The 14,516-nt window shown below is 38.8% G+C and overlaps 1 protein-coding gene across 4 annotated transcripts in view; it reads left to right on the forward strand.

Annotated features, from left to right (window-relative positions):
* Window positions 1-1,320: 1,320 nt before the first annotated feature.
* Window positions 1,321-14,516, forward strand: part of pparg (peroxisome proliferator-activated receptor gamma) — a 40,212-nt gene continuing 27,016 nt past the window's right edge. The window contains exon 1 of one of the 4 annotated variants that reach the window (XM_039611777.1): window positions 1,321-1,413. Coding sequence is in view for 1 of the 4 variants with exons in the window: in XM_031731392.2 (XP_031587252.1) it covers window positions 2,062-2,113 (52 nt within the window). In the remaining 3 variants the exon portion in view is untranslated. Of the gene's footprint in view, window positions 1,560-1,996; window positions 2,114-14,160; window positions 14,232-14,516 lie in introns of those variants that run through there. The other 3 variants (XM_031731393.2, XM_031731392.2, XM_031731395.2) reach the window with 3 other exon arrangements.

Below are 14,516 nucleotides of genomic sequence, written 5' to 3' on the forward strand. Positions count from 1 at the left end.
GATGACTTAATTGCACAGTCAAATGATCACCCTGTTGTCTTTCAGCAGGTGAATTCAGTCCAGTCTTCTAAGACCAAAGACTGTGATGTCAGAAATATGACTGTAATCAGCCCGATAGTCATCACTGGTAAACTAAGTGACTAAGAGGGGGGGGGCCCGACAGGCAGCAACAAAACAAGCAACCACTTACTGTCAAGTGACTGCATATTAAAGGAACAATTGACTATTATTGGGGAATGAACTTAATATCGAAAGTTAAATTAGTTGGTTAACAGTTTAGTACAGCTGCTACTTATGGAGTAGTTACAAATTAGCTTTCAGATTTGATGTACACAAGACGTCAGCTTAGAAAACACGTTGCACTGTTTTCGATTAAGCTACCGACCAGTACTGGAAATAAAACGAGCCCCACCTTTAAAAAACTACATCAACAAACCCGTGCTTACACGTGAATGCATCAGTATTAGTGATCCAATAATATCAAACAAGACTAATCCAAGCTATGACGTCTCAATGTGCGCCTTTTTTTCTCCATAATGAAACCTGTCAAAGTTTAAGTATATATAATTGAGTAATGGATTATTTTTATAACTATGCTAGTGAATCACGACATATAAATTACATTAAACTGAATTGAATTTTTCTTGCCACGTTCAACTGGTTATCTTAGTAAAAATAAATAAATAAAAATAAATGTAAAAAAAAAAACTTACCACATAAAATGTAACCTTACTTGCTTAATCTGCAAAACCAGTACCTAAAAGCCGAACTACTTCTTGGAGGGGAACAATACTTTAAAGAGACTCACTTGTTCCATACACAGTTCCCGGAAAAAAAAAAATAGCGTGACACATAGCAGGTAAATGATATACGAATGCAGTTTACTATTGGTGCATCTTAGTTAGAGGAGCTTTTCACAAGTGGTAAGCGGATTTTATTAGTTTTTAACCATACCAAAAGGTGATTTTTTTTCTTTTCTTTTAGCAGTCTTTGGTCTAAGGTAATCCACTGAGCTCTTGACTACTGTTAAAATTATGTCAAACTATCTTAACTACCTGCAAGTTAAGTGAATATGTGCTTTGCTGAAGAGGTGGAACTATTCCTTTAAGTTATTTGTTCCACATGGCTAAACACCTAAGAAACAACACTTTTAGGTCTGAATTTTACATTACCTGTTTCTCCCATATGGGGCAAACAACTGAGAAAATCCACTATAATGGGTAATTTGATGCCTCTGCCTGTGTCCTCACGATCCCGATCGGTTGTGTTGAGAGGAGGGAGGAGAGAGAGCGAGAGAGAGGCAGGCTGACACGACCACAGCTGCTGCTGCTGCTGCTTGAGCAGAAAACCGCACAGCAAACACGCCGGACCTCTTTGACGCCGCGCTCCGGTGCGCACGGTGCGGACGCCACGGTTTGTTTGGGTTTTCCGTTGTTTGTTTGGGGTTTTTTTTCGAGTTTTGAAAGAAATTTAACAACATCGAAAATAAAAGACAAACCATCCAGCTTCAGAAACAGAGAGTGTGCGCTGTCTCCTCTGCGCCTCAACACACCGATCAGGTCAGTCACCTTCCGGTCGGCACAGTATGCTGCGCTGAGTGTTGCGGTTGTTAGGCTGGGTGAGAAAATACGGGAAAGCACCGTAAAAAAGGGGGGTGGGGGGTATTTAAATTATTGAAGACTGGGTTAATATTACACTGTTGCAGTCTCATCTGATATTAAATATTCGTGCACGTTAACCAAAAAAGACAAAAGAAAACATGTTTGCGGTGATTTGATTCAAAAGTAGTTTAAACAAGTAGATTCAAGCTGGAGACTTGTTGATTTATCCAGCTGTGTCTAAATCAGGTTTTATTTGTGCGTATTGTCCCCGGTCTACATGTTAAGGTGGACACGCACAGGTAGCCTACAGTGTGACAGGATGGCTGTGGCACACAGATTGGGGGTGGCAATGACGGGGGGAGGAGGGGGCGGGGGGGCGGCCACAGGACTGACAACTGACACAAAGTCAGGTGTTGAGCCATAGTGTGCCTGAGGGCCATAGTGTGAGTGTGAGCTTGACATGCAAACACCAGGCAGAGATTTTACCCATCAAACTGACCACAGCTTCTCAGGTGAGTGCGAGGAATGCTTTGTTTGTTTCTGTGTATGTCGTGCTGAGAAACTTTGTAGAATAAGCATTTCATAAGCATTTATCTGAGTAAAAGAGGCTTTTTACAGGGCCTGTACAGTACATATGTGTATGTGTACTTCTCTGAAGTCTATACCTTTTGTGTCATACGTGGAATTTGTGGATATGTCGCACACGCTTCAGGCAGTTCTGTGTTCTTGGAATTGACAGGAAAATAATGGTGGTGACTCAGCAATATTGTTGACTGGAGCTCAGACTTAAACACTCGTTTCTCTTTGAGGCTTGCTGCGCGGCTCTGTGATAGATGATGTGAACTGTTAAACGTCTCGGTGGTATTCTTTTAAGACTCAGTAATGACACACGGTGAGAAAACTTGTAAGAGCCCCGTGTAAAGCGTAAGAGTGTCACAATAAGTTCACCTGTTTTCCTCATCGCTTTGTATGATCTTCATGTCAGTCGTCTCATAACACTGTGGGGTTGCTGGAAGAACATTCAGAGATATTTTATAACAGCAACAATCACTATTTTATCCATTATATCCTTCAAATCACAACTTTTCGTTCAAAACTTAGTTTGCTATTTACATGCACAAGGGCATTTCAGACATTTTTCATGTGTTTGGTCTGTTTACTTTCCTCTGAGTCTATTATATGTTACATTTAACATCACAGCAGGCTTATTGTCACAGTATGTTGACCCTCAAAACCAAAAATTGGGAATCAATTGAAGGCAAATGTAAAAACAGCTCCCCAAGTGAGTAAGTACATGTCAGTGGTAGTAAATGAGCTGAAGCAGTCATGTTTTATCATAATATTCAGCAAAGATAAAGATAGTGGAAAATCAGCAGCAATATATTTTTAACAATTAAGTCAGAAAGTCAGAGAAACAGTGTCGACAAAACGGGAGTTATTTTATTTAAATATAGTAGTAGTACATTTTTAAGGGTGATCTCAAGTAACAGATCCTGTGAATTATTAGACATTTAGCAGAATGATCTCACAGATTAAACGGCCATGCAACGTGACCCTTGATGTAATACGGCTATTTTAAAATCAGAGAACTTCTGATAAAATTGTGGGTGAGAAATAAGAGAAGTTATAAAAAGGTTATTGTTTTGTTTTTTCATTTTGTTGAAGTGATTTCATGTAAGTTTGGTAATACTGTTTGAAAAAGACTTTTTGTTAACTTTTTGAATCTTTTGTTTCGCTGTGTCTGATTCAAATATTTGTGTCTAAAATCTCCAGGAACTCTTATCAGTTAGAGAAATATATCATATCTTTGGTGAAATTAGCCTTTAATCTCTGCATACGCTGCTTAAAATCTGACTACCCAATTGAGTGTGTTGATACATCATCAATCAGTGCCTTATTGCCTGTCGGGTTATATAACTGCAGAAGTGAGGTGTGTGTGTGTGTGTGTGTGTGTGTGTATATGGGTGTTGGTGTGTGTGAGAGAATGACTGTGATAGATTTGGACTTTGCTTAGTTGCCATAAATGAAAGGAGTGCCTCAAGATACCATGCTATGTTTTTGTTGTCCATCACACGTGCTGAAAGTCTTGTTTGACTTTTTGTAGATGATATACTTCTGCACAAAGCCACAGATACAAAGTTCAGCCTCTTAAAAACACCTCCGCACAGACAATTGCCTTAGTTCTTGAAAATCTGTGTTAATTTAAAATCTATGATGAGAGAGTCGCCGCTCCTCTATGGAGCGGTTTTAAAATGTTGCAAAACTTCATTAAGAGCCAAGCATAATCACTGCATGAAAGGAAGGAAGACAGTGTGCGCATTTGTGTCTGCATAAAATCCATATAAAAGTGAATGGCACGTTCCTATACAGCCCACAGATAATTAACCACTTTTGTTTCTACACCACCAACACTTTGGTTTGTTTACTATATATCAGATTAACTTATTCTTACTGTGTTTTTCAAAAGCGCATGTTTGATTTACTTTTATCTGATGACATGCGTATTTGACGCAGTTTAGCCTTAAGGTCATGTATTTGTTTTTTCAATTGGGTGTAATTATTAACTTCAAGGCCAATCATTTCACCATTTACTGTATGTTTAAAGCAACATTTTGGCTGCGGAATTCTACTGACCGCCGAAATATGGGACACAAGCAGGTTATTTACAAATGAAAAATTCTGCTTTACTAGTTAAACTTTTATGTCTGGATCTCCCTTTCTTTAAACCAGTGTCCCCTCCTCTTTACTGTAAAATTTGTGTCTTCGTTGATTTCTGTACTGATTTTATTTGTACTGATGAGCATTATGATTTACTTGATTTTTAGCCCATTTTTGCAGGGTCGTATTTTTGCATTATTGTATATTTGGAGCTGATCAACATCAACTGTACATTTGGGAAATGTAAAAACGTCCCTCTGCTTAACATTTCACTATTTCTTAGACTGAATCAGAAGATTGAGTCTGAGGTTTAGCATGCTGAATGTGTTAGATGTGGGTTTTTTAATCAATGCAAATTGAGTCGACAGAACCTTTGGCAAGGTAAACTTTTTTGCAACCACAGCACCTGTTATCACTCTCGCAATGATTCCTAAATCACAACAACACCTGCTCCCTGAGAAGTGACTCATGTTTCTCATTTCTTTACATGCTGTCCTAAATAAATCTGTGTTTGTGTGGGAAGAGAACATGTTTTAGCTGCCAAGTGTAAACATGATGCCTTTCAGGTATTTCTCTTCTGATGCCCGCTTAAAATTGCCTCCTAAATTTTAGACTGTGAACATGAGGAATCACGTTTTCCTGGGGCTCATATTAAAGCCCTAATAAAGGCCCTCATTTTATTAGAGATCTGTTTACTATTGTTTACTATTAGTATTGTCACGGATTAATCTACTGATTGTTATTAATTTAGAGTTCTCTGCAAAAATGTAGGCATTTTATCCTGAATAATGAGAAACGATTTATTGAGCGTTAAACTTACCCCTGCTCAAGCATGTTAATCTGTTATCAACTTTCACATGCTTGAAAACGAAGAGACGATATGTCTGGAACACAGTGGTGTTATCTGACATACATCATAGAGGTAGCGAACAAGTGAACTATTGCTTTGCAATAATCGTAGAGCCTTTTAACAAAAGTAATTTTGGTGAAAAGATACACAAGTACAATTTTACCCGAACTTCCAAAAGTTTGGAGTAACTTCCTGGTTCAGCTTTGATCAAACTCATACTGGATGGAATTACCGCGACGTCACCTGTTTATTTTTAAAGTCCCTATTTGAGGCTTCGAGATAAGCATTTTCACCGCTGCCATCTTGGTATTTTGAAACCGGATGCAATGAGAGCTGGTTCTGACTGTGAAACCGCATGCCTTTTCTCTAATGGCGGTCGATCCCAAGTCATTAGACAATGAGCGTTCCGCGTATATTCCTCATTTCTGAAATACAGCATGGTCAATTTTGTTTTTAATGATTTTTTATTTAATATTTATATTAAATGAAATGAGTTCTTGAGTCGCTAAGCTAAATGCTTCCAGAGGTCAAGTTTATAAGTCGTTTTCCCATAGGCTTCAATTACAAGTATCCCTCCCCGGTGGCCATCGTTGAGTGCAAGTTAAAGGCATGTACGCATTGGCTTCACTTTTCAGACCCCAAAAGCTATAGCCATCTTCAATATTGTCTATGTTCATACTTGGATGGAGTAATGCATTATTAATGGTATGTTCATATTTAATCTGTTTATTTATTTATTTTTATTGACCCTGTTTAGCTAATCTGTTGGCTGCATGATACTTTGAATGTTCACCCCAAAAAGCTGATTCAGATTTTTGGGATTTCCTGGCCTGGATGATTGAGGATGGCCTTGGATGTTCACGATTGATATCCTTTCTGACTTTTCTATAATGGTACAATTGTATTGTTACAGGTGATACTGGGAGAAACCTTACTGAGTATAGTGATATAAAAACACAAAGAAATACTGGAATCTGTCATGTGAGACAGGTGTGTGGCAGGCAGAGACTGGACCCAAAGTGCATCACAGCTGGAAAGAAACAACTAACTAACCAAATTACTCTATAGCCTGGGGGATAAATGGATGGACTGATAGGGTTATGGAAACTCACACACCATGAGGGAGAATGCAACAAAGAACAGAGGGGGGCGCATACAAGGTATACACAGGGAGAAGCTAAAGCAGAGAGGACACACGGGGGAACACAGCTGAAAAGATTCTGACTGATGAGACAGGGGAAGCAAAACTAAACTCTACATCAGTCAGGAGACTATCAAAATAAAACAGGAAACAACACAAACTGAGACCTAGACAGAGACACGTGAACCTGACACAGGAACTCGTCCACAGGTGAATTAACATGAAAGGACAGGGAAACCAGATAGAACACAGAGACAGAGATGAGACCAGGAACAGAGTAGGCATGAAAGAGGAGTAACATAATAAAACAAGATCCAAGAACTAGAAAAAACAAACTCAGATGCACTTGAGAATACAAAACTCAAGACTAACTAATACAGAACTAAAACTCAAAAATCTCTTAAATCCCAGAGAATGAAAAACAAGATGATAACAAACTCCAAAACTGTGTCAAAGGCCCAGGACCATGACAGAATCCTCCTTTACCAGTCCAACAAAAAAGGGTATTATTGAAGAAAATAAGCTGGTGCTGTAACATTAGGAGCTCTTTCCGTTATGGTTCAAATTTAGTTCCAGATTCAAAGTTGTGGGCATTAACCTGGCAATCTGTTGACTAGCTGATGATCCGAGTGAAACTTTGACATTACTAACACCATGTTCTAACCTACTGAGCCAGAACAGTCAGTACTCACATTGCATTTAGCCAGCATTGTTGAGACACTAATCCTGCATCTTGAGCCAAAAATATTCATTGTCAGACACAAAAAACTGCAACATGAGGCTGAGGTTGGAGGGGGATCTTATTTCGAGTCAATCCAGATTCATAATATGGTCCACTGTGTAATTTCTCATACTTAATTCTAATAATTCACGCAAAATACATGGAAATTTTGCAGCAATTAGAGCCTTAGTCAGCAACTGCATTGTAAACCGTTACCAAAACGTTAGATAAGAACATTACTATGAAAATGTTAAAACAACCTAATAGGAGAAATTACAGCAAAACGATACTGAGTTTAGTAGAATAATGCATTATACTGTGTCTGAAGCGTATCCAGATTCTCCTTCCTAATTTAGCTTTCTTATAGTTGATGACCTGGAACTGTCCAGGGAAAGGACCCATCCTCAGATTTACCTCTGCATCCTGTCAGACAGAAAACGTTAAATTAATGACTTGAAAACAACTGGAACAAACTGAACCTGGAGCTTCTGAGGCCTCATGGGAGTCTGACACAATCGGTCCCAAAGACACAAAACACGCACGTCCAGTCACACAGTTACACACATATACTGTCATACACATGCAAGAAGGATTTTCTTGCCAATGCACTTTAACACAGAAATTATTCAACAGACTGTAGGGATATCTGGTAACCTCTGTCCTAATTTCCCTTTTAAAAAGATGTGGGAGCAAAAAGCATCTCATCAGGTCAAAATCTGGTCTCTATTGGGAACTTGAAACTGACTCATACTTGATGTGCATCGGGTGCTTCTTGGGTTTACTGGATATGGCATTGCTTAATGCCATATCCAGTTCGGATTCTTCTCTGAATGATATGGCTGATTTCTGCAATCCACCCCCTCAATTTAAAATTGGCTAATCATAACCAAATGCCAAATAACCTTAAAAAACAAAACAAAACAGGAACAACAACTGCCAGTAGCTTGCGTCTTTATGGAAAAAATATTTCACCTCTCCAAGAAGGGGTGAAAAAGTTTCCATCTGAATTTATTTGTCATGCTTATCAACCAATTTAGTCATTAATCCCTGTGAATGTCTTTAGTGTTGGGTAAGCTCTCGTCAAACTGGAGTCTATCTCAGCTGTCACAGGGCAAGAGGAGGGGTACACCCGGCATCACTGCCAGATTTTTATTGTACTTAGATCTGACTAATAGTTTAAGATGTTTCTAAAAAAGGATAAACAACCATTATTTTTTTTCTTACAGTTAATTCAAGTCTAAAGCTTTATGTCAGTGATTTTCAGATATTCCATGTTTGAATGTAAATGTCCAGTTTGCACTTACATGTGTTTGGCTGCTTAGCGTTTATGGTGAAATGCTTTCAAGTAGCATTAAAACATAAAGCTGCCAAAAACATAACAGCATGCCAACGACTGGACACTGTTTCATCCAGTCTTACACTCCAGTTCATGAATATACATTTTATAAAAAGATAAGCATTTATCTTTGCCACCAGTCCAGCGTGTGGTAGAGAGCACACACTTCCTGAGCCAACTCTGACCTTCTTCTTATACGTCCTTTACCCCCCACAGAAAATTTGTGATGTTTCTTTCTGCATACACCTTTCCTGACACTCATATTTACAGTGCGTTCTTTGAATGAGATTCACGTCATGTGTCGCTTTGTTATTGTCCAGTTAAGTGCAGCTGACGGGAGCACACTCCCGTCTTTTCCTCTCCGCTTCGAGGAACAGGGCATGACCCTTCCCACATTGCACCTCTCCCCTTTCTTACCATATCACCCTGCTTTTCACTCCCTGTGTTTATCAACACACGAGTTTAGCAATAAATCATTGCTTGTGCGTATTCTCACAAGACTTTCACAGCTGGGATCATAAGCATATAGAGTGATGATTAACGTACGTAATCATCATATTGGCACATGTGTCACATCATAAAGCAGTGATCTCACTGTCTTTGTTTTTCATATTATCCTCATTGTTCTTGTTCTTGCTCCATCCGTTTGTTTTTTTAACCTGTTTCATGTTTTTAGTCCTAGATGTCTGAAACACATGTGTCTGGACTGTGCAACAAAGATAGGTAAAGTTTGACTTTGTTCTCTTCTCATAAAGAAAAGGAGTGTGCTCCGTTTATGCTGTGCACACATGTCCTTACATACATGTCTTGTACATGTGACACCATTGCTCACACAGGTAGCATTTGCAAGTGGATGTGTAAAAATCTGTGTGTTTGTGACCATGACAGCATGCAACCACTCCTACCCCTTAACCACTGAGGAAGATCTTGAGGCTCAAGGGACTCATCAACCATTAACTCATAGCTATTTAAAGGAACTGGGTGAAAGTTCATGTCCTCAAATTATGGTGAAAGCTCATGATTCTAAAAACAGAAGCATGTATAGAAGCAGATGCATATATAAAAAGCATTACAGCTAAAAAAAAAAAGCAGGTGCTCTATCGCTCTATGTTTGGCTCTTCCCATGTGTTTATGTATAGCCTACTAACCAGCAAACACAGCAGAAGAAATGTTGTATCTCAGGAAAGCTGATCCTGGAGATACATACAGATGTTGATTTTGGGTCCATTTACAGTATAATATCAGTATCAGTCATCCATCCAACTTAGTGTTACAGAGCCTGTGCTGGCTAATAGTGGGAGGGTATACTCTGGATAGGTTGCTAGTCTGTTGGAGGACTCATCTTGAGGGAAAATCCATGCAGTTACAGGGAGGACATGCAAACTTCACACAGTAAGGCCTAAGCCAGCCAGGAGATTAGAACCAAGAACCAAGAACCTTCTCGCTGTGGCATGTCGGTGCTAACCACTGCACCACTGTGTCACCACCAGTGGCTTGATATGTATTGTGATAAAGAAGGCAAATGAATGTTCCTTTGTTTAATGTTTTTTTAAAATACAACAATCTGATCTGATTGACAGCTTATTTGATTATGAAATCCAAAACATTTCCTCCTCATAAAAAAACTAGTATTACCAGATTGCCCACCCCCCTTAAAAAATGTAAAAATATATTTCTGACATGTAAATTCTGTCTTATGTGTTGTATGATGAACGCATGCATTTATCTCTCTGCCTCCAGATGCCAGCAATATAACTCAGTAGTGTGCTTTATTTAATGGGTTGAGTAGATCAGTAGGATAGAATATGGTCTTCAGAGCAAGAGTTGGTGAGTTTAGGTTTCCCTCTTCTCACTTAAACAGTTCTCGCTCTTTCAGAAAGCGAGAATTTTTTTTGTTTGTTTCGTTGTACTCTAACTGTCAAAAGTCAAATGTAAAACAGTTCTTGCATGCACACTTACCCTTGCAAGAAAATCCGAGAAGGGCATCCAGGAGATGTTTTAGAAGGATCTTGAGCACATGGCAAGGAAACACTGCAGACATCGCACAACTTTTGCAACAATTTTTTTCAATCAAGGCGATGTCTAGAAAGAGCAGTGAGCCAGGACTAAGGTTTCGAAACGTCTGCTGGTCCCTTTGTACATCCTTTCCCATTTCTTATTTGTCTTGCAACATATAAGCAACAAACAAAAAAAGCATATTGTGTATGCGTCCTTGCGTGTCTCACTTATAACTTAACTAACTACTAACTTAATACGATCAAGAGTGTCCAATGTTACAGGAGCCGCTTACTGTCCTCCCTAGACTGTCATTCGAAGCAATGCAGAACATAGTTTGAAGAATGACAGAATGACAGTGACTTCTTCAACGTTATAGAGTGAGATGAGCTAAAATATTTAGTGTTGGGTTTTTTTTACATTCTTACTGGGACCTAGGGCGAGCGAAATGTGGTTACTCATTATGATTGTTGAGTGGATAATAAATAGAATGATATTTTAAGGATAGCTGATATGATGACTGATCAGTGGAAGGGATACGATGAGCCTAACCATATACGTCTGGTGTTGGCAGGGCGATGTTGTATGACTGTTGTGAGAAATATTATCATAAAAACCAAACTGCCAAAAAATGGCAAGAAAGAGGTAAACTAGTACAGTGGTCCCGCGCTATATCACAGTTCACCTTTTACAGCCTCGCTGTTTGCCAGATTTTTTTTTTGTGCAATTTTGCACGCTTTTCTTTTTTTCTTTTTTTAAAATATGGCACATTGTGTTCTGCGTCCTGATCGGCTGTAGGCCATTGTCAATCAAGCTTCTCTGTCCCGTGTCTCCTGTCCAGTACAGAAAGTTCAGCTTGTCAAATTTACATAAATCTTCGATTGCTAGCAGTGTGACTCTGAAGTTGGTTTCATTCTATTATACTGGACTTATTCTTCTACGAAAGTGTGAACTTTGAGAGTGTTTAAACAAGAGAGAAAGGTGTAAAAATGTTAATACCTGTCTGAGAAAAGTGTATAAAGTGTGTAGTGAGGGGTTTTACAGCCTTAAAACATCTATAATAATTGTAAAAACAAAATAAAGCTGAATACTTAGCGGATTTCGTCTATTTTTAGAATGTAACTCCCGCAATTAACGAGGGACCACTGTATTATCCTATTGGAGTAAATTATTTTTTCACCTAACCTTATCAGTCTGGAGCTAAGAATTAAAAGAGTAGTTGACATTTTTGGTAAAACTGTCTCTTTTTTGTTGTTTTACATTTGTCCAACTAGTGTCACATTAGTTTAGTGAGCTTTAGCCGTACTGGTAGGTGTTTTTATTTTTAGACACGGACATTCTTGCTGCTTCTCAATTTCCTGTTTTCATGCTAACTTAAGCTAACTGTCTGTGAGCTCCAGCTCTTTTTTGACCATCTCAGTCAAAAATCACGTCCTCTGAAATACCAAACTGATCATTTAGGTTCATGTCGTAACCAGCTATGACACTAATCCACGTATTGACCAGTCATTCTCGTGTGGTTTTCGCAGTCTTCATAGTTTATAGCTAGTGTTCAAGCATGTACTACCCCGCCCTCTCTGAGCTAATGCCACATTTGTGCTAGTTACATAATGCAGCTCCAAAATGGTTTGAGAGCTGGCAGCAAGAACATAAAAACAATTTTGCATTAGTTATGCATTTTTCAGTGTAAACACTCAGAATGAACACAGAAATTAAGTATTATGCCACTTTCGCTTTCGCATATGCAGATATGAAGTAGTTCATTTGCATATTGTGCCCCGTCGGGACAGTTGTTCCGACAAATGTGCCACATTGTGTGCTTACGTGTAGGTAAAGAAGTTTTTTTTTGGTCAAATCAGTGCCATTGTTGCGTCGTGGCATTTGCTATAATGCAAGCCGAATCAGAAAATATACACATAAAACTGAGCCTGTATAAATGTTCTCCTCTATGGTAGCCATTATTTTAAGCTAGTACATCTCAACAACTTGGCTACAAAGACAGGTCTAAAAATAAATTCACAATGAATAGCAGCATTTTCTAATGTTTGAATTCATATATACAAAGAAATCTCTGTTGGTTAAACAAACTTATATGAGTATCGGCACGTATGATATACACAGAAACACGCATACCATGATGTACAAAGACATGAAACTTAGTGCCTTGATAAATGGAAAAACAGTTGTATGATATGGTCAGTGAGTCATTTTCGACAATTTCCCCCCACACACCTGAGGTTTCTCCGACACAGTTTCAAGTTGTACCTGAGGTTTGTACCGTCAAAACTACAGTTCTCTGTCTCGTTCGAATTGTTAATGACGGTGGTATATCTGCAAATGTGTGGGCTGCCACCTTGTAGTCTATGAGTTGTTAGATTAAGACTTGAATGGCCTGAAAAAAATAAGTTATTTTACATGAAAAATGATATTTACAAGCACAAATGCTGCATTTTCAGTCGGCCCAGCGCTTGTAAAATTCACTTTCATCTAATCATTTAATTTTTTACATTTTTTAAAAGTATTTTTGCTTTATTTTGTTTTTTAATCTTTATAAGAACTGAAGACTTTAGTTCTTAGAAAACATTTGGGTCATTCACTATATTGTTGGAAGGACCGGTTGTTTCCTCTGTGCACACTAACTGTGAAAGTTTCTAACTAAACCACTTCATCTCTCCTCCTACCTCTCCAGCCTTGACCCTTGGGGCCAAAATGACTGTCTGTCAATAACTGTTTGATGTTAATATGCAAGCAGAGAGTCTGTCTCTGGATTTTTTTTAGTATGTCAATCACTTGTCTCTTTTTTGATGATATGCTAAATGCCTTTTTGGGGATAATTTTTCTAGGTTTAGTTGCAATTTGTGCATTGTTGTGGAGTCACATGATGTACAATTGCAGATGGAAGCTGAAATAAGAAACCACTTCTCTTTTACTTGGCTTTGGAACGTGAGTTTGGTAGAATTTCTCATAATGAGAGGTGAAAATTTCAGTTCTTTCTTTAAAATATAATTGAAACAGACAACAGATAAACTGAAAACAAATAGAAGCTGTCTGTAAACCAATTTGGAATCACACAAGAGAAACAGTGTGCTGTAAGGAGCTGGAATAATCTATCTGTGCTATGTATTTGTGCATACGGAGACTGAACTATACAGCACATCTGTTGTGTTGAGGAGTTTGCTACGTCGTTGAAGTCTGTTCAGATTAAATCTCAACAACAAAAGAGATAGTGAGCATCTGACCCCGGTTCATGAGGTTAAACAGCGGTGCTTTTCTTGTAAGAAATCAAATCAAATCAGGGAACTATTATGTTCATGTTAATGTTCTTGGGTTAGAAATTGCATGAGGAGTGAGTGCGTCACCATGGTCACATCGACACTGAGTGACTGAGCGGAGGGAGAGAAGTGCAACCAAAGAGGCATGATGAGCTTGCCTGTCAGTGTGTAGCAACAGGAAATCATCTGCATCTGATGTCTACCACCTCACACACACACACACACACACACATACACACACACTTAGACACATGAAACTAGAAGAAAAACTGTATACAAGAAAACAGCTTGAAGCACATGGCCACACATACACAAATATGCACTGTGTATTTAATACAGCAGCGACATGCGCGCATAAAAATATATAAAAATGAATGACACATATAAAACTGACAATAAAACCACACACGCAGACACACACAGACCACATGATAGTTTGCTGTCTGAACTTCTGCTGAGCCCAGACTCTGTCAGAAGGAGAAAATGTGTGTGTAGTTCCCTTTCTATTGGTCATCACTTCCTGAGGAAAAACATGACCACACACACACACACACACACAAGCTCACTCACACTAGTCTCTGCTCCTGTCACTGCCACTGTCACTTCTTGGTCATTTAGCGGACACTGAAGACTCTGAACCAAAACAGGAGAAGCAGGGTGAGTGGACCGTGCTGTACCCCGCGCGCGTGTGTGTCGGTTCATTATCTTGTTCGAACATTAGCTGCTTTGGATAGCCTGAATAAACCAACAAGTACAAAGACCAATCATGATCAGGAAGCTGCAGTTAAATCGTACATTTAATCGCGGCATCCAGTCAGTTATCTGTGAGCAGACATCAGCACTGATCAGTGAGATACTAGAGGTCAGCCAGTTTTATTTGATTTGCCTTGACAGACCGTTTATCACTTTATGGATATGTTGGTGTGTAAGCAAGATTATGGT

The sequence above is a fragment of the Oreochromis aureus genome, linkage group 5 (genome assembly GCF_013358895.1).
Source record: "Oreochromis aureus strain Israel breed Guangdong linkage group 5, ZZ_aureus, whole genome shotgun sequence".
NCBI classification, from domain to species: domain Eukaryota; kingdom Metazoa; phylum Chordata; class Actinopteri; order Cichliformes; family Cichlidae; genus Oreochromis; species Oreochromis aureus.